This window comes from Lepidochelys kempii, chromosome 2, assembly GCF_965140285.1.
Source record: "Lepidochelys kempii isolate rLepKem1 chromosome 2, rLepKem1.hap1, whole genome shotgun sequence".
Taxonomy (NCBI): domain Eukaryota; kingdom Metazoa; phylum Chordata; order Testudines; family Cheloniidae; genus Lepidochelys; species Lepidochelys kempii.
The window spans coordinates 261,966,846-261,985,773 of NC_136381.1; the positions used below are offsets into that span (position 1 = coordinate 261,966,846).

At 41.7% G+C, this 18,928-nt stretch overlaps 1 protein-coding gene across 10 annotated transcripts in view; it reads right to left on the reverse strand.

Moving 5' to 3' along the window:
- SEC22C (SEC22 homolog C, vesicle trafficking protein) overlaps positions 1-18,405 on the reverse strand; it is a 227,785-nt gene extending 209,380 nt beyond the window's left edge. For all 10 annotated transcript variants that reach the window (XM_073334772.2, XM_073334778.2, XM_073334780.2 and 7 more), the window contains exons 1-4: positions 18,312-18,405; positions 6,385-6,594; positions 4,152-4,315; positions 1,488-1,667 (exon numbers count right to left, since the gene is read on the reverse strand). In XM_073334772.2, coding sequence (XP_073190873.2) covers positions 1,488-1,667; positions 4,152-4,315; positions 6,385-6,566 — 526 coding nt within the window. In that variant the 5' untranslated portion in view covers positions 6,567-6,594; positions 18,312-18,405. The remainder of the gene's footprint in view (positions 1-1,487; positions 1,668-4,151; positions 4,316-6,384; positions 6,595-18,311) is intronic.
- Between the last annotated feature and the right edge of the window lie 523 nt (positions 18,406-18,928).

Consider the following 18,928-nt stretch of genomic DNA (forward strand, 5'->3'; position numbering starts at 1 on the left):
TGGGGTCCCTTCCAACCCTGATATTCTATGATTCTATGAACCTCGCCCCCAAACAAACCCACTCTCCTGTTGGTAATAGCTTATCTAATCTAAAGTGATCACTCTCCTTACAATGTGAATCATAATCAAGGTGGGCCATTTCCAGCACAAATCCAGGGTTTAACAAGGGCTTTGTGTTGTAACCAAGTTTCCTGACTAGTATAGTTGTAGTGTAGATAAAGCCTTTGTTTCTTTCTAAGATAAAACAAAGAAATTTTGGAGGCAGTAGAATGGGATTCAGCCACTGCTTCTGTTAATGACAGAAAACGAAAGACTGAGATACAGACAAAAAGCCAGAAAAGCTGAGTGAAGCAGTGGTAGACAGATGAGGCTGAAAATGGTTCTTACAATAAGGATGAAAGAACATGCATGAGCACCGGGGTTAGACCACTGAAAAGAGCCAGAGGCACAAACCTAGATGGAAAATGGAAGAAAGTAATAAAGAATACTGAGGTTATGAGAACTGAATATTTAGTTCTTATCATTTGTTCAGGTATAGCTTGGAAATATTTTCTGGTCTTGAAACCATCTGTACTAGTTCAAAGTATTTCTAAGCCTGTCAGGTCGTAAGATATTGTCCCTTCACATGTGGTTCAGAAAACTGATCACTAATATAACTTGCCAATCATATCTGTTTGGTTTATTTACAAAACAATGGGATTTTTGTTAGCCCTACAGATTCACCCTGAAATAGGCAAGTCAAGCTGTGTTCTGAGTTTTCGCATAGTAAGATGATACTTTAAAAAGTATCTATTTGTTTTTCAGTGTTTGTTATACAATATTAGCTATGTGAAACCTCTCAATATGATATTTATGTAGATGTTTATCATAACTGTAAGACAGGTTTAATTCTGGTTTTTATGTACAACAACTTTAAATGTAATCTGTTATCTTGCCTGGCTACTGGGGAAGAGGTGAAATGCTGTGAAACAATTCAAGATGGATAATCTTAAGTGAGACATCACCCTGCAGTCTCAGAGATATTTATTCTTTGAATCATTTTCTTCCTTAAGCCAAAATAAATCTTCTAGGCTGGAAGTATATTTTGGGTCTTTGTTTATGGAACACATGATATAAGGAAGCTCTTTCTCTTAAAGAAAATTAAAGCCTCCACTTGCTTAAATGCAGGGGAATGTGCAATTCGTAATTCCAGTTATAACGAACTTCCATAGAGAAAATGATTGATGGTTAAAGATGAACTACTATAAGTACTTCATTGGTTTCTTTATGTATCTGCCATAACACAAGGGTTTATGTCCTCTTCATCATGATGAAAAAGGTAGCCTTGAACAAGAACTATTTGTCTGAGGTTTATATATGTTAACATGGGTTTCTCATTTCAGAAAAACACAACTGGGATTTTTAACTATTCACCATAGGTTAAAAAGGAGTTATCAGAGGAAATCTGTATTGTTGACACTAAAAAACTTTGCATACCAATAACTTACCAGACCCCATGTGCACTTCTGTGTGCCCGTTAATTAGCCCATTCATCAGCTCTGTATCCTCTAGTTTCAGAAGCACAGGAGGATGGAACTTCAGCTCTTCCTGAATTTTCTCCAGGCGGTTCTTCATTTGACAGCAGCTTGTGTAGTTGAAATGGTATTTCACTTTCTGAATAATATTATCTATAAGAGGGTATCAAGAAATATTTTAATTAAAACACTGGATTGTTAATGAGCTAACTGATATCCTGGACCTTCCTATCCCATTTTTTTTAATATATCTAAAATATTATTTACTATTTGGGTCAAATTCTTTGCTTTCTATTTGTTGTGTAAAGTACCTATCACACTTCTGGATGCTGTAACACACACACTCGCCATCCCAGATATGCTTAAAACACAGCTTTACTCTGCGTAGTAAAGATGACCTAACCATGGTTTAGCAAGGTCTATAAATCACAATGAAGCCTTGAATGCTGTTAGGTCCCATCTACTCCGCAAGACAGAATTGTATTTTAACAGTGCCAGGGATTTTAGTTTTACAGTGCAAGATGGGACCTACTACTCAAACTGCACTAGCAGCAACAACTTCTCAGACCAGGATGCACAGGGATTTTCCTGAGACTTGTGCTACAAATGACTCAGACAAATATTCCATAGGTAGATTTTATAACTGCGTTCTCATACAAAAATATCCCTCTCCACAGGTTTGAGTCAAGTTGCAGACCACTAAAACTACAACCTACAGCAGCGTCTCAGTAACAATCATCCACATCTCCAGAGTCAGAGATCCCCATTACGGATATTGCTAATTGTTCTCTAACCTAGCTCACTTGCTTATCTCTGTGCTATGAAGGGTGGAGGTTTTGCTATATTATTTTTTATAATAATCATGAGTAATGAAGCAAATTAAATGTAGAAGCATATTTATAAAGAGATCTGCTTTTTAAGTGAAGTAAAAAAAAAAAAAGTCCTAACTTAAAATGCAATACATCCAAAACAGTAAGTTACATCCAAACAGTAACTTACAACGTATCATTTAGGTTGATGGCAGCTCCTACTGAACAGCAAGACTACAGAGTGCTTTATGACCCACAGTACACAGACACCATCAGGCAAGAATAGGGGATTTCAAGCAACAACTATGGGGATCATATTAATGCTGCAATATGCCAAGAGTTAAACAGCTACAAAGATCAATAACTACTGAGGCAATAGTTCAGATCTTGCAATTTACTCAGTGCAACTTAGATCTAAGAGAATGTATAAAAGACCATGCAACAGCGTAAGAGGAGAGGGAAACATCATATTGAAAATGAAAAAATGCAAGGAACCCAAACTTCTGCATCTTGTTTTCTTAGTACATGGCCAATGTATGATTAAAATAAGCTAGAAATCCCTAGCCAAAATGCAGGAGAAACAACAAAATGCAAATTTCAACACAGATTTATGAAGAAATTAGAATGTGGCTGGCAGTCAATTCACGCACAATGCAAGAACTGCTGCATACTGTAGTTTCCCTATAAGCATCTCTTTCTTCTAAGCAGGATCTGAAATGTCTTGTTCAGAGCTGGATGTTAGTGTATTAACCCATTTCACCACCCTACCCCTCTCAGGGTATAGATATCTCACTAATGGAACTAATCCTACAGAGCTAGTCATATTTTTCCCTGAGATGTGATGTTCACAAGGGACCTTAGTTGGTAGGTGGAAAAAAAAAGCCATTTATTTATGTCAGGAATCACAGGTGAGAGAGGACTCCCTGTATGATCACGAAGTGCTACATGAACCTAAGCTACGTGGGAAGTGAAAATGTCTACCACGCTGACCTGCTCTCACGGTTTTCTGTGCTGCTCACACTGTCTTTTTCACAATCTTGTCTTATACTTAGATTCGCAAAAAGAAAAGGAGTACTTGTGGCACCTTAGAGACTAACCAATTTATTTGAGCATAAGCTTTCGTGAGCTACAGCTCACTTCATCGGATGCATACTGTGGAAAGTGTAGAAGATCTTTTTATACACACAAAGCATGAAAAAAATACCTCCCCCCACCCCACTCTCCTGCTGGTAATAGCTTATCTAAAGTGATCACTCTCCTTACAATGTGTATGATAATCAAGTTGGGCCATTTCCATATAAGCTATTACCAGCAGGAGAGTGGGGTGGGGGGAGGTATTTTTTCCATGCTTTGTGTGTATAAAAAGATCTTCTACACTTTCCACAGTATGCATCCGATGAAGTGAGCTGTAGCTCACGAAAGCTTATGCTCAAATAAATTGGTTAGTCTCTAAGGTGCCACAAGTACTCCTTTTCTTTTTGCGAATACAGACTAACACGGCTGCTACTCTGAAACCTGTCATTATACTTAGATTGTAAACTTTTTGGGGCAGGGACTGTCTTTTTGTTCTGTTTTTGAACAGCACCTAGCACAACAGGGCCCAGGTCTATAACTAAGACTCCTAAGAAATACCACAATAATAATATACAGTTTGATATTATTATATATATATGTTTTTCGTACACCATTCTCCTGCCACATAAAGCCACCTTGTATGATCAGGAATTGGCATGGTTCCTTGTCATTACCAACCTGTCTGCTAGTTTAATTATTCAGATATGATGCTCTGTGCAAAGGATTCTAACATTAAGAAAGTAAATCTACAAACCAAATTCAAGAAAAGCATAGGGTCTGGTAGCCAAGCTTATGCTCGTAGAGTCATATGAAGCAGAAAATTTCCACTGGAGCTCCTCCAGGAAACAAAATGCCATGACGGTTGGGCAACTGCTGGTGCAGATCCCCATGCAGGTGATGTCCCCAGAAGAATGAAAACTGAAAAGAAAACATCCATTTTAAATCACAGTTAAGAGGTAGAAGAGTTATGCTGGACATCAGCATTAGACTGTACGGTCTCAAAAATATTTTTATCTTGGCTGCATTAGTTGGGAAAGAGTACTGAAAAAAACATCTGGTTTTCATCCCAGTTGTAGTTCTATTTATAGAAAACATACCAATCTCTGTATACAGCAGCTATTTCTTCATATCCTTTATCCCCATTACCTGTTTATGGTCTCTTCTGTACAAAGGGTACTAGATCTAAAGCTATCACCTTCCGCTGACAATGCTGAAGATTAAACATAACATGAAATTCATGCCTTGTAACACTGGATTTGAAGGAAAACCAACTAAAACTCTAATCTTTCCTTTCTCAATTCATGTATTCAATCTAAGTTCATAGCCCCACCCCCCCGCTCCATGCCACAAAAATAATTATACACATACATACAATCACTTATAGCTCAGGTCTCCAGTAACCAGCCCTTACAATCTCTAACCAGGAATGCAGTCTCAGATGTGAGCTCTGATCACTTAAGAAATAAAATCCAATCAATTTAGAGTATACAAAATTAAACAATGCATTAATATTCCCTTTTGCAAATATCTAGAGCGTGAGATTTATATTTTTCTTACAAATTAAAGCTATGCTTTTTCTAGAAATGGAAGCAGATGTTAAGTCTATAGGTTTTAGAGAATAAGCCGCTGTGCACTAAACGAGAAAGGATTTTTCTGTAAAACTGGTTCCTCAATTTCTTGTCCATAATTTTTAAGACCCAACAATCTACAATTTAAGTTTTGTGAGACAACATTTCTTGCGCCTGGCAGGGGAATTTGTTGTTGTTCTTCGGGTCTTATTAAACTGCTAGATATCTAATTGCAGCCAGTGTGTGTCATGGCATATTTATCTGGAGGGGTTATGGGATCCTATTGCAAGGAGTCTCCCCAGTTCTTCTCTCACAAGTAGGATTTTCAGACATGGTTAAGGAAGTTGCGCGAGACTCCCACTGAAAATCCATTGTTGTAAGTCTGAGCCAAATGGCCCTGTTCACGGAGTGATTTCTGATCCTAGGAAGCACCCACATTCGTGCATAAAACAACTGGCACTATTTTAAAGAAGTGAATTTTCATCATATCACTCTTGCTGTGTTAGGTAGGAATTGCAAGGCTGTGGTACAAATCAAAATACTGGATAATCACAGGTCCCATCCAGGAATGTTGGTAGCAATTTAAAATTCAGACACATGGAGTGAGAAAAGGAACTTTGTAATATGTGGTCAAGCCTAGGATCCTTGAAGTATTATTTCTCAGACATGGGCATTCACTAGTCTGGATGGCTCACATGGGTCAGACACAATGAAGGGGGTTTTCCTGTCCTCTGAGTTCTGTCCTGTATCGAGACCAAGCAACTACCAGATGCTAACTTTCATTCATGAATGACCTGGACCGGTTCTTAAGCCTAAGAAAAAAGTAGCTTCCCGTGATTCAATAGGAAGGGAATTTTGATTATCAACAGGCCTGAGTAGTCTTGCAGATCAAGCTAAGTGGAATGAGAAAAAAAAAGCTGAAGAGCCTATTAAAACCATTTTAAAAATCTAATTTAATAAATATATTTGTCTTGACAAGATTACCTTTTTAAATGTACAATTTAAAGGTAATACAACTGACATGACTGCGAATGAGGAACTTGAGAGGGAGAAAACTCATCTAGACGTTACAGTGGTGGCTGTTTTAGAAATGCTTAAAACAGAAGGAGTTTCATTCCCATAAAGAAGCGGAAACACCAACATGAAGGAGGGGGAGTGGAGAAGAGATGCAGGTTGGAAGCAAAATGATAGCAGGAGGAAATTAGTACTAAAGTCTATATAACAACATGACAATGCAAACACTCATTTTCACATAATACTGAAAGTTCATGTTATATCTGTAGCACATGTTCAAGTTGCAGTTATATTATAGGATGAAAAAAAACCCAATAAATATGATAGCCAACCCTTGAAGTTAAATTAATCCCAGCAGGATAAACAATTCTGTGAAATTAAGACCAAATAAACGTGGTAGCTTACTGTATGCTGAAGCCACGTCCTGTTGCTGTGCCTCGATCAGGATACTGTGCCAGAATTAAGGATAATGCCTTTAGTCTCTTCCTGCATTCCAGAAAGTCCTGGTTGAGATGAAAATCCGTGGAGGCTGAAAGTGGAAGTCCGTCCCTCACTCTCACCACACAAGCAAAGAGGATCATGGACATCCTCCACAAGAGTATTCATGAGGACAACCTGGAAATAAATGTATTAAATTAAGATTGCATCCATTTACATAATAAGCTACTATGCAAGGATATATTGTGTTAAAGCACAGATTTAATTCTTTCATTGCTGCTTCTCAACAATACTTCTTGTACTGCCATCATCTTTTAAAGATGACCAAGAAATGTGAGGTTTTTTTGCTTTTTTAAATTAGAACTGTCCCTTTTTCTGCTTCTTGCTGATGTATAATGACGACCAGAAAATGTTCTCTCCCTGAAAGAATTCACCAATTTCTTCCCGATAGCATTTTACTTTAGAAATATCAGGAACACTGGAAGAGATTTTGAAAGACAAAAATAGCACTTGGACATTAACTCACATTGATTAGTTGTCATTTCTATTAGTCTTCCTGTCAGTCAAACGGTTCATCTACACCCCAATTGATGGTGTGTTTGCAGTGCAGCTAGACATAACCATGCTAGCTTTAATCTAGCTGGTGCAAGTAACAGTAGTAGTGAGGACACGGTGCTTCGAGTTTCAGCACAGGCTAGCCAACTCAGTACCAGCCCGCCAGGGATTCTAAGTACATACTTGGGTTGCTATCTCTGGCCAGGGTCCATGCTGCCACAACTTCGCTGCTATTACTCACACAAGCTAACTTAAACAACACCTCAATCTGTACTGCAGACATATTCTTACTGTCACAGACAAGTCCTAAATTCCTAATGTAAAAAACAAACAGGAAATAATTTTTTTGTCCAAAAACTTTTAAGACTTTTTTTTATATATTATATAAAAATCAAAAGAGAGGACAACCCTAATTCTTCTTGTGGAAAGGGATCTGGGGATCATAGTGGACCACAACCTAAATATGAGTCAACACTGTAACACTGTTGCAAAAAAAGCAAACATCATTCTGGGATGTATTAGCAGGAGTATTGTAACCAAGACACGAGAAGTAATTCTTCTACTCTACTCCACACTGATTAGGCCTAAACTGGAGTAGTGTGCAGTTCTGCGTGCCACATTTCAGGAAAGATATAGACAAATTGGAGAAAGTCCAGAGAAGAGCAACAAAAATAATGAAAGGTCTAGAAAACAAGACCTATGAGGGAAGATTGAAAAAGTTGGGTTTGTTTAGTCTGGAGAAGAGAAGAGTGAGGGGAGACATGGTAACAGTTTTCAAGTACATAAAAGGTTGTTACAAGTAGGTGGAAGAAAAATTGTTCTTCTTAACCTCCGAGGATAGGACAAGAAGCAATGGCCTTAAATTGCAGCAAGGGTGGTTTAGGTTGGACATTAGGGAAAACTTCCTGTCAGAGTGGTTAAGCACTGGAATGAATTGTCTAGGGAGGTTCTGGAAACTCCATCATTGGGAATTTTTAAGAGCAGGTTAGACAAGCACCTGTCAGGGATGATCTAGACAATACTTAGTCCTGCCATGAGTGCAGGGGACTGGACTAGATGACCTTTCGAGGTCCCTTCCAGTTCTATTATTCTTCCTTATCAGGCCACTTAATATCCCATGGAAGCCAATTAAGTGTCAAGTGCTACCTGGTACATTCAAGAAGAACAGCAGATATGTCCCTCAAAAATGTACCATGAGAGTTCAGCAGCAAAATGCTAGAAGACTAAGGCATCAACTTACACATCATCTCAGAAATAGAGAACTCAATGGATCATGTGAAAAAGCTTGTCAGTGAGCTGATCAGCATACTTCAATATTCTAGGAGGTATGCTTGCCTAGTAAAATTAGTTTGCTTCAGGACAAACGCTTTGTACAATAGAATCACAGGACTGGAAGGGACCCTGAGAGGTCATGTTTTCCAGACCTTCAAACATTTTAGTTACTCTTCTCTGGACTTTCTCCAATTTGTTGACATCTTTCCTGAAATGCGGCGCCCAGAAGTGGACACAACATTCCAGTTGAGGCCTAATCAATGCAGAGTAGAGGGGAAGAATAACTTCTTTTGTCTTGCTTCCAACATTCCTGCTAATACATCCCAGAGCGTACCACTTTTGCAAAGAAAAAGAAAAGAAAAAGAAACATTGTTCACTTATTTTTTGCTTGTGATCCACTATGATGCCCAGATCCCTTTCTGCAGCACTCCTTCTAGTCAATGGATATTAGTGTTCCTAGACATAAAGGATCATCTAGTGTGAAATCAGAATTGTAAAGATGATGTAAAGTACATCTAATGCCCAAATTGTATTTAAACTTTGTTTTACAGTAGGAAAAAAAAAAGACAAAATTCAGAGAACTTAAAAAGGTATTTTCTCCATCCAATTCATATTAAAAAAATTACTCAGCATCGTAGGCAAAAGCAGTTAATGTGGAGAGGGCAATAAACTCTCAATCATAGTCAGAATTACACTGTATAACTATGGGGTTTGGCATGCGAACTGGCCACAATATCAAAAAACAGTAAGCAACCCAATTACACATAATTCAACCTTTTTTTGTTGTTATGAAACTAGACAACCAGAGGGAGCAAATCCTCCATTCTTAGAATACTGCTGGCGTTTGTGATATGATTATATGTATCAGAACTATCATAGACTGTGTGTATCATAGAATATCAAGGTTGGAAGGGACCTCAGGAGGTCATCTAGTCCAAACCCATACTCAAAGCAGGACCAGTTCCCAATTTTTGCCCCAGGTCCCTAAATGGCCCCCTCAAGGATTGAACTCACAACCCTGGGTTTAGCAGGCCAATGTTCAAACCACTGAGAAGTTATGATGTTACCTAATTAAAATATAACCATGCAAACCATTGTTGCTACCACTGCTATAGAATTGCAGCAAACCTTATAACTCATGACCAGAAAGTGTTAAACAGCTTGCAAGCTGAATGACGCAAAGCCGACCTTTAAAGTCGTTAGAAATGTTAATTAGGGCCACTGCATGCTAAATAGGCTAGAACTTTGAAATGCAAACCTATGTTGTTAGAAGTTGGAGGTAATATTGTGTGTATCTTAGATGCAACCCGTGTAATCTGGACAGTTCCTGTCTGTCACTATAACTATTTATTCAGAGATCAAAATGGAATATTAACATTTATATGAATCTTTGGTAAAATAATGTCATTGTCTATACGTCTCTTTAAAGTTTGTGACAGACTGCCTAATGGATAAATTGCCGTATGTTAATTTTAGGTTTCAGAGTAGCAGCCGTGTTAGTCTGTATTCGCAAAAAGAAAAGGAGTCTCTAAGGTGCCAGAAGTACTAACAGATTTATTTGAGCATAAGCTTTCGTGAGCTACTGCTCACTTCATCAGGTGCATTCAGTGGAAAATACAGTGAGGAGATTTCTATACACAGAGACCATGAAACAATGGGTGTTACCATACACACTGTAACAAGAGTGATCACTGAAGATGAGATATTAGCAGCAGGAGAGTGGGGGAGGGGGAGGGAACCTTTTGTAGTGAATCAAGATGGGCCATTTCCAGCAGTTGACAAGAACGTCTGAGGAAGGGGGGGGGAATAAACATGGGGAAAGTTTCATCCAGACTACACCACACAATCCATTGTCTACAGCCAAGCTCTACGATACAACCGCATTTGCTCCAACCCCTCAGAGACAAACACCTACAAGATCTCTATCAAGCATTCTTATAATACCCACCTGCTGAAGTGAAGAAACAGATTGACAGAGCCAGAAGAGTACCCAGAAGTCACCTACTACAGGACAGGCCCAACAAAGAAAATAACAGAACACCACTAGCCATCACCTTCAGCCCTCAACTAAAACCTCTCCAACGCATCATCAAGGATCTACAACCTATCCTAAAGGACGACCCATAGCTCTCACAGATCTTGGGAGACAGGCCAGTCCTTGCTTACAGACAGCCCCCCAACCTGAAACAAATACTCACCAGCAACCACACAACAGAACCACTAACCCAGGAACCTATCCTTGCAATAAAGCCCGTAGCCAACTGTGCCCACATATCTATTCAGGGGACACCGTCATAGGGCCTAATCACATCAGCCACACTATCCGATGAAGTGAGCTATAGCTCACGAAAGCTTATGCTCAAATAAATTGGTTAGTCTCTAAGGTGCCACAAGTACTCCTCTTCTTTTTGCGAATACAGACTAACATGGCTGTTGCCTCTGATAGGTTTCAGAGGCTTGTTCACCTGCACATCTACCAATGTGATATATGCCATCATGTGCCAGCAATGCCCCTCTGCCATGTACATTGGTCAAACTGGACAGTCTCTACGTAAAAGAATAAATGGACACAAATCAGACGTCAAGAATTATAATATTCAAAAACCAGTCAGAGAACACTTCAATCTCTTTGGTCACTCGATTACAGACCTAAAAGTGGCAATTCTTCAACAAAAAACTTCAATAACAGACTCCAACGAGAGACTGCTGAATTGGAATTAATTTGCAAACTGCATACAATTAACTTAGGCTTGAATAGAGACTGGGTGTGGATGGGTCATTACACAAAGTAAAACTATTTCCCCATGTTTATTCCCCCTCCACTCCCCACTGTTCCTCACACGTTCTTGTCAACAGCTGGAAATGGCCCACCTTGATTATCACTACAAAAGGCTCCCCGCCCCCGCCCCCCTCTCCTGCTAGTATTAGCTCACCTTAAGTGATCACTCTGGTTACAGTGTGTATGGTAACACCCATTGTTTCATGTTCTCTATGTATATAAATCTCTCCACTGTATTTTCCACTGAATGCATCCGATGAAGTGAGCTGTAGCTCAAAAAAGCTTATGCTCAAATAAATTGGTTAGTCTCTAAGGTGCCACAAGTCCTCCTGTCCTCTTTTTGCTTATGTTAAGTTGTGTAACTAATTACTGGTGGTGCTTAAACAAAAGGTTACATCAAAAGCCTACTGTTTACTAACCTGGTCTGCATGGTCAAGTGGATGCTAGAACACTGTATAAAAAGACCCGTTGGTCCTGATTCTGTTATCTCAGATCTGCTTAAGCTTCATCAGAGGAAGTTTGAGTCGCAAGAGTGAGGTCCCAGTTATGCTGGTACATCTTAACTATGATATTTGGACATTAGACTATAACCTATGAACTGAATTCTAAAGGAACTCTTCGCAACTACAAAGTTCACCATCTCTGCTAGGAATCTGAACCTCAATGGATTGAACTCATATCTGTATGTATATTGATCTTTTAACCATACTCTTGTTTTTTAATAAATTTTAGTTTAGTTCATAAGAATTGGCTGTCGCGTGTATCTGGGTAAAATCTGGAATATTCAATAACCTGGGAGGTAATGCGTCCAATACTTTGGGATTGGTAGAATCTTTTCTTTTATATGATGAAATAAGATTTTCAGAAAACATCATATTTGACTTAGATACATGGATGGAGGCCTGAGGCTGGATCACTTTAAGGGAACTGTATTGTTTGGACTTCTGAGTAACCAGCAAGGTAAATAAGAAGCTGTTTTATGCTGGCTTGGTAAATCTAAGTATTGGAATATCCACCAGCTTTTTGGGGTTTGTCTGCCCCATTCTTTGCAGTTCACCCTAATTGAGAGACCACAGCTGGTCCCCACTGGGACCCTGGTCACAGTAAACAAAGAAAGAACCACATAGGGCTTGCATGCCATTAAAAAGAGAAAAATAGTCATTTGTTAAATTGAACAACACTACAAAAGTGTTACTGCTGAGCTTTTAAGATGGAGAGTAAAAAAAGTTAAAGCAGTTAATGTTTCTTGACACTATTTGTCTCACAGCTTGTGTTTAAAATAAATGATTTTGTTTAAAAAAAAAAAATCAAACTAAGCTCCAAAATACAAGATACATGAGAGTGAAACATCACACTGACCTTCCATCTGCTCTCATAATATCAATGTTTAAAACAAACAGTGCACAAACACGCCCAGACTTTAACCTACTGAAAAAAGTTTGTTGGTTCAGAAGAAGTATAAATATTAGCACGGTTAACTTTCAACTGAGATCAGCTCCTCAAAACTGCAAAATTCTCTCAGTTACTGGGTGCTATTCCTAACAGATTAAGATGAATTTATCTAAAACTGTTTCAGATCTATATAAAACAATGAATGATATAGATGAGGTACATCGGACGCTTCTACTTACCCTCTTGTAATAGAAGAGCAAGGGGACATTCAGTTAAATGGAAAGGCAACAAATTTAAAACAAAAACCCTTTTAACACATCACATAATTAACCTGTAGATCTCTTTGCCTCAATAAATCAGCGTTGCCAAGATATTAGGATTCAAAAAGGGATTAGACATGTGTATGGATACTGAGAACATGGACAGCTACATTACCTAGAATGAACCACTTTTCATCATTTTCTAAGGAATTGTGTACAACTTTTAAAAGCATCTATTCATGAGCAGAAGAGAGAGACTTACGTATTCTTGATTGATTTGGGGTTTTGTTAGAAATCTGCTTGGGCCTGGATTAGAGGTTAGCGCTAATGTCACCCCATAAAATACAGGGCAAATCTTAAGATTTAACTCACAAGTTTGTTCCATACACAGAGAGGCAACAGCTTGTCATCAAGACACTGAAACACTTAGACCCACCTACATTGCCAAACAAGGCTGCAAAATAAGCAGGCTCTCTCCATCTACTCTGCCCACAAAACCAGCCTCACACCCCATTCGTTTTTCTGCTCTCACTTTCACCTTTGTTCATTCCATGCTGCCCCACAGGCACAGAATGCCTTCCATAAACCTGTTTCCCAACCCACCTCCTTTCTGCTTGTTTAAATTATCATGGCATGTATTTACTTGCAGGTGTCATGATAAAGTTAATTCTTAAGAGAGATCAATGGACTCATCAGGATGTGTACTTGCCTGAGTAACTGCACGATCTTATTACTCTAACCCTTGTCTACCTCTCTTCTTCCCCAGTCCCCTTTTCTGTCTGTGATCACTTGTCTGAATTTAGGCCCCAATCCAGTGGTTGGATCTGTGTAGCAGACCCTTGCACACATGCAGAGCCTCACTGAAGCCAACTACATTCAAAGATCCAGTTGCGAAATTGAAGCCTGGTAATACAACATATTTGTGCCAGGGACGATGTCATCCAACAAGAGACTGCTGAACTGGAATTAATTTGCAAACTGCATACAATTAACTTAGGCTTGAATAAAGACTGGGAGTGGATGGGTCATTACACAAAGTAAAACTATTTCCCCATGTTTATTCCCCCCCCCCCCCCCGCAGACATTCTTGTCAACTGCTGGAAATGACCCACCTTGATTATCACTACAAAAGGTTCCCCCCCACCACCCGCTAGTAATAGCTCACCTTACCTGATCACTCTTGTTACAGTGTGTATGGTAACATCCATTGTTTCATGTTCTCTGTGTATATAAATTTCCCCACTGTATTTTCCACTGAATGCATCCGATGAAGTGAGTTGTAGCTCATGAAAGCTTATGCTCAAACAAATGTGTTAGTCTCTAAGGTGCCACAAGTACTCCTTTTCTTTTTGCGAATACAGACTAACACGGCTGCTACTCTGAAAGATGTCATTACTGTTTCTGTTAAACACCTATCATACATTTTGGTGCTCAAAATTAAGAAAGCAATAACGTGCTCACAGTATTTTAATTTATAGCCCCCACACACTCTACTGAAACACATTTAATAAAAAATATTTTGCCAGTCCAGCTATACTACTAGTATAGACTGGACATAACGTCACAAACTTTTTTTAAAGGGACGTTTCAACAGAATAGATGGGAACTTACATAACAAACAAGGTACGTCAAATTTCAACATGAATGAAATACACTTGTATATCTAATAACATTCCAAGGATATGCTTTTTAACCTAAGGCTCATGTAAAGATTAGTCAGTGTATTGTGTATGACTGAATTAGACATTTACTGTAGTATTATTGCACCCCCTTCATGGGTAAATTAGACCTATTTATCAGACAGGCCAGACATTTTCCATTACATTTTTTTCATATTTTGCAATTTAGAAAATGTATCCACCCAAAAGACTCTGAGCACAGATGCAGAAAGCTGCCTGGGTGTCCTTTTAAGCAAAAAATTCCTCTACTGTTGAAAAAGTTTGTCTTTGTTTAGTCAGAATGGGATGGTTGGTAGCATTCAGGAAGCAGGAGTGTCCTGACTCGAGTATCTGTTCTCCTTCTCATTGCTCATTTGAGTCACCTTTTACCTATGGAAAAGCTGCATTTAGGTCGATTTCAGCCCAATAATTTACTAACTTCCGGTTACTGGGCCAAGTTGTGCCCTAGGCCATACCCACACAATCCCACTGAAGACTGTGGGAGAGCTGATAAAAGTTACATCAGTGCTCAGGAAAGCTTTAGAGGAAGTTGAGGGTTTTTGACTGTGCATTTGATTAAAATTTGTGTTTTGCTACATGTAATGCACCTTTGATCTCCTTTTCAGATGGACCAAACACCCACAGCTTCCACTGACTGCAGAGGGACCTGTGGGTGCTCAAAACCTTTATAGGCCTATTAGGCTCAGAACAGTCTAAACAAACATAAAGGAAGTATGCAGCTTCATCAGCATTCCCGCCCCCTGCCATACATAAAGAGTCTGTCTTTCCTTACACTTCGATAACACCGTTATATGTAGTATAATCGTAGCCAGGTCAGTCCTAGGATATTAGAGAGGCAAGGTGGGTGAGGTAATATCTTGTATTGGACCAGCTTCTGTTGTTGAGACAAGTTTTTGAGCCACACAGAGCTCTTCTTCAGATGTGCGAAAGGAACTCCCAGCATCATGGTGAAAGGCAAGGTGGAACAGATTGTTTAGCACATAGATAGCAAAAATGCACCATGAAACCAATAACATACCTCAATGATATTTTCAATCTCGGACAGGCAACCTAAAATCCCTTATAAATTTCCACTACAACTTCAACAACCACGATACATTCTTTAAACCAGTGGTTCTCAACAAGGGGTCCAAAGCCCCCTGGGGAGCCGCGAGCAGGTTTCAGGGAGGCCACCAACCAGGGCCAGCATTAGACTCGCTGGGGCCCACGGTAGAAAGCCAAAGCCCCACTGCATGGAGCTGAAGCCTGGGTTCTGAGCCCCGCCACTTGGGGCCGAAGCCTGAGAAATATAGTTTCGCAGGGGCCCTGTGGCATGAGGCCCCAGGAAATTGTCCTGCTTGCTATACCCTAACACCAGCCCTGGCTTTTATATGCAGAAAACCAGTTACTGTGGCACAGGTGGGCCGTGGAGTTTTTATAGCATGTTGAGGAGGCCTCAGAAAGAAAAAGGTTGAGACTCTCTGCTTTAAACTCTCTCTGGAACAATCCCACGCTAGCATCAGCTTCCTGGACACCACAGTCAGCGTCAACCATGGAATCCTGCAGACAACCATATACAAGAAATACACGGATCACCACACCAACCTTCATAGAGCCAATAACCACCCCAAACACTCCAAGAAACCTGTTATCTATAGGCAGGCACTCGGATAGCACAGAATCCAGGATATACACCTTAACACATTTAAAACCGTCTTCACCAAACAAGGATACTCCACCAGAGAAGTAAATTGCATCATGCAATTGGCCACCCAAATACCCTGAACGAATCTGCTTCAATACGGAAATAAAACCCCCTCTGACCCTACCCCCCTTGTTATTACCTATCACCACCCCACACTGGAACCCACACTGGGTATCATCAAACAACTACCACCCATATTCAATAGGGACCCCATCCTGAAAGAAATCTTTCCTGAACCCCCTCTTCTGGCCTTCAAACAACCCCCAACCTCTCCAAGCTCATCACCAGAAGCAAGCTCCCCACAGACCAGGACACACCAATTCAAAGCAAACATGCAGACATAACACCCCCGACAACACATCTTTCAAGATCAATGGATCCTACACATGCCAGTCACAACATGTGGTATACCTCATCCAGTGCACTCAATTCCCCAATAGCTATGTGGGTGAAACCAGACAATCACTACACTCTCAAATGAACTCACACAGGAAAATGATAAAAGACAAAATGATAAAAGACCCATCACCTGTGGGTGAACACTTTTCACAAAATGACCGATATCTGACTATCAGTCCTCACCCTTAACGGAAACCAACACAAGAGCCAGAGAGCTTACATTTTTTACTTTGCTAAACAACAAAAATCATGGACTGAACACAGACACTGGATTTATGTCTTATTTTACAACAATCTGTAACCCAGGAAACCCCCTTTTTTTTTTGGTCCTATGACTGCAGAGGTGTTAACAGACCTTTCTACCTTGAATGGTCCGTTACAATATGTTCCACTGTGCATTGTGCTGTGCCACTTTGAGTTCCTTTACCAGACCTAAAGAAGAGCTCTGTGTGGCTCAAAAGCTGGTCTCCCTCACCATAGAAATTGGTCCAATAAAATATATTCCCTCACCCACCTTGTCTCTCTAATACTGTTACAAAAAGAAAAGGAGTACTTGTGGCACCTTAGTGACTAACCAATTTATTAGAGCATAAGCTTTCGTGAGCTACAGCTCACTTCCTCAGGTACTCCTTTTCTTTTTGCGAATACAGACTAACACGGCTGTTACTCTGAAACCTGTAATACTGTTACAGTTTTTCATGCAAATAGAGTCTTGTTGACTTGAGTTACATAGGGACCAGTCTCCCAAAGCATCCAGCAACTACACCTATTGGCCCTTTACTTGCCCCCTTTTCCACAATCACACCTATACTGTGAACAACTAGAACAAAAATTGTTCTCGCAGCACAGGAAGAGCTAAATTCCAGACCTAGCAGGATTTTTGCAGTTTGGGAGCACAATACAATCCCATCCACAAACGAAGTCTTCAAGACATCAGGGGCATGTAGTGCTGCTTCCAAGTGTCCCAACACAGTTGTTTTTATAACAGGTAGTCAACAGGCAGACTGCAGGCCAAACCCAGACCACCGGACACTGTTGAATGGACCCCAAAATCGATGTACTCATTTTTTTATTATTATTTTTTCTGGAGTCTGGACCTTGACAAAAAAAAACTGACTATCCAATTTTATAATATAGACAAGATCTAGTGCCCAACACATTGCCTTTCCGTAACCAGGCGTTTCTCCAGCAGTGAGCTACCAACAAGGGCATCTCCTCCATGCACATCCACTCAGCAGTGTTGCCAACTCTCAGGATTTTGTCATGAGTTTCATGATAATTATTGTTTTCCTTAAAGCCCCAGCTCCTGGAATCAAGTGGATATGTGATTATTTCAGCCTTCATTCTTAGAGGAAAAAGTAAGTGTCTAACCCTCATGGCTGTGGAGAAAGCTTCAAAATGTGAGCCCAGGGCACCCTAAAGGCTCAAAATGCAGAAGGCAAATAAAAACACCAAATCTACTGTTTTTACATAAAAACATGAGGTTAAAATCAATCTCATGGTTTTTGATGAGAATGACACATGAATTTTGAAGATTTGGGGTTGACAGTATAGGTTCTGTATCCCCAGCACCCACCAGCCTGCCCCCCACCCCCCTCAGTCTCCCTACCAGCCTCGCCACCAGCCTGCCCCCCCCCACCACCAACCAGCCTCGCCACTAGCCTGCCCCCCCGGAACAGTCTCCCCCCGACCACCCTCTCCAGCCCCCACCGCTTCACCACTAACCTGCCCCCCGCCCTCCTCACAGCCTCGCCCCCAGCCTGCCCCCCCCGCACCAGCCTGCCCCTCACAACCTCGCCACTAACCTGCCCCCCGCCCCCAGCCGCCTCCTCAGCCGCCCCCCGCCCCCGCGCTGGCGGCTGCAGGGCTCTTACCTTCCCCACCGCGGGCCCCGTCGCAGCCCCCAGGAGGCGGCCCCACAACAACAACAAACCCGCCCGCCGAGACGGCGGCTAGAGCGGCCACCCCCACCCCGGAGCACGCCGGGAACTGGGGGGTCCTCCTGTGGAGGCTCGGCTCTTAAAGGGCCAGGCCCTGGCCCAAAGGCTTCCAGCTTGGCCCGCGTGGGACACACACCCCCCGCCGCAGATCCCCCGAGCCCCCGGCCCGGCCGCGCCTCCCGGGCCGGATCGCTTCGGGCAGCTCCCTCAGCCACGGGACGACGACGCTGGTCGCACCTGGCCGGGGGCAGCCCTCGCCCAGCCCCCTCTGTCTCGGCCCCGTCCTGACCCCCCCCCCCCACCGCCCGTGGCCCCTGGGGCCGCGCCGAGGCGCCCGACCCCCCCACCGCCCGTGGCCCCTGGGGCCGCGCCGAGGCGCCCGACCCCCCCACCGCCCGTGGCCCCTGGGGCCGCGCCGAGGCGCCCGACCCCCCCACCGCCCGTGGCCCCGGGGCCGCGCCGAGGCGCCCGACTCCCCCACCGCCCGTGGCCCCTGGGGCCGCGCCGAGGCGCCCGACTCCCCCACCGCCCGTGGCCCCTGGGGCCTCCCC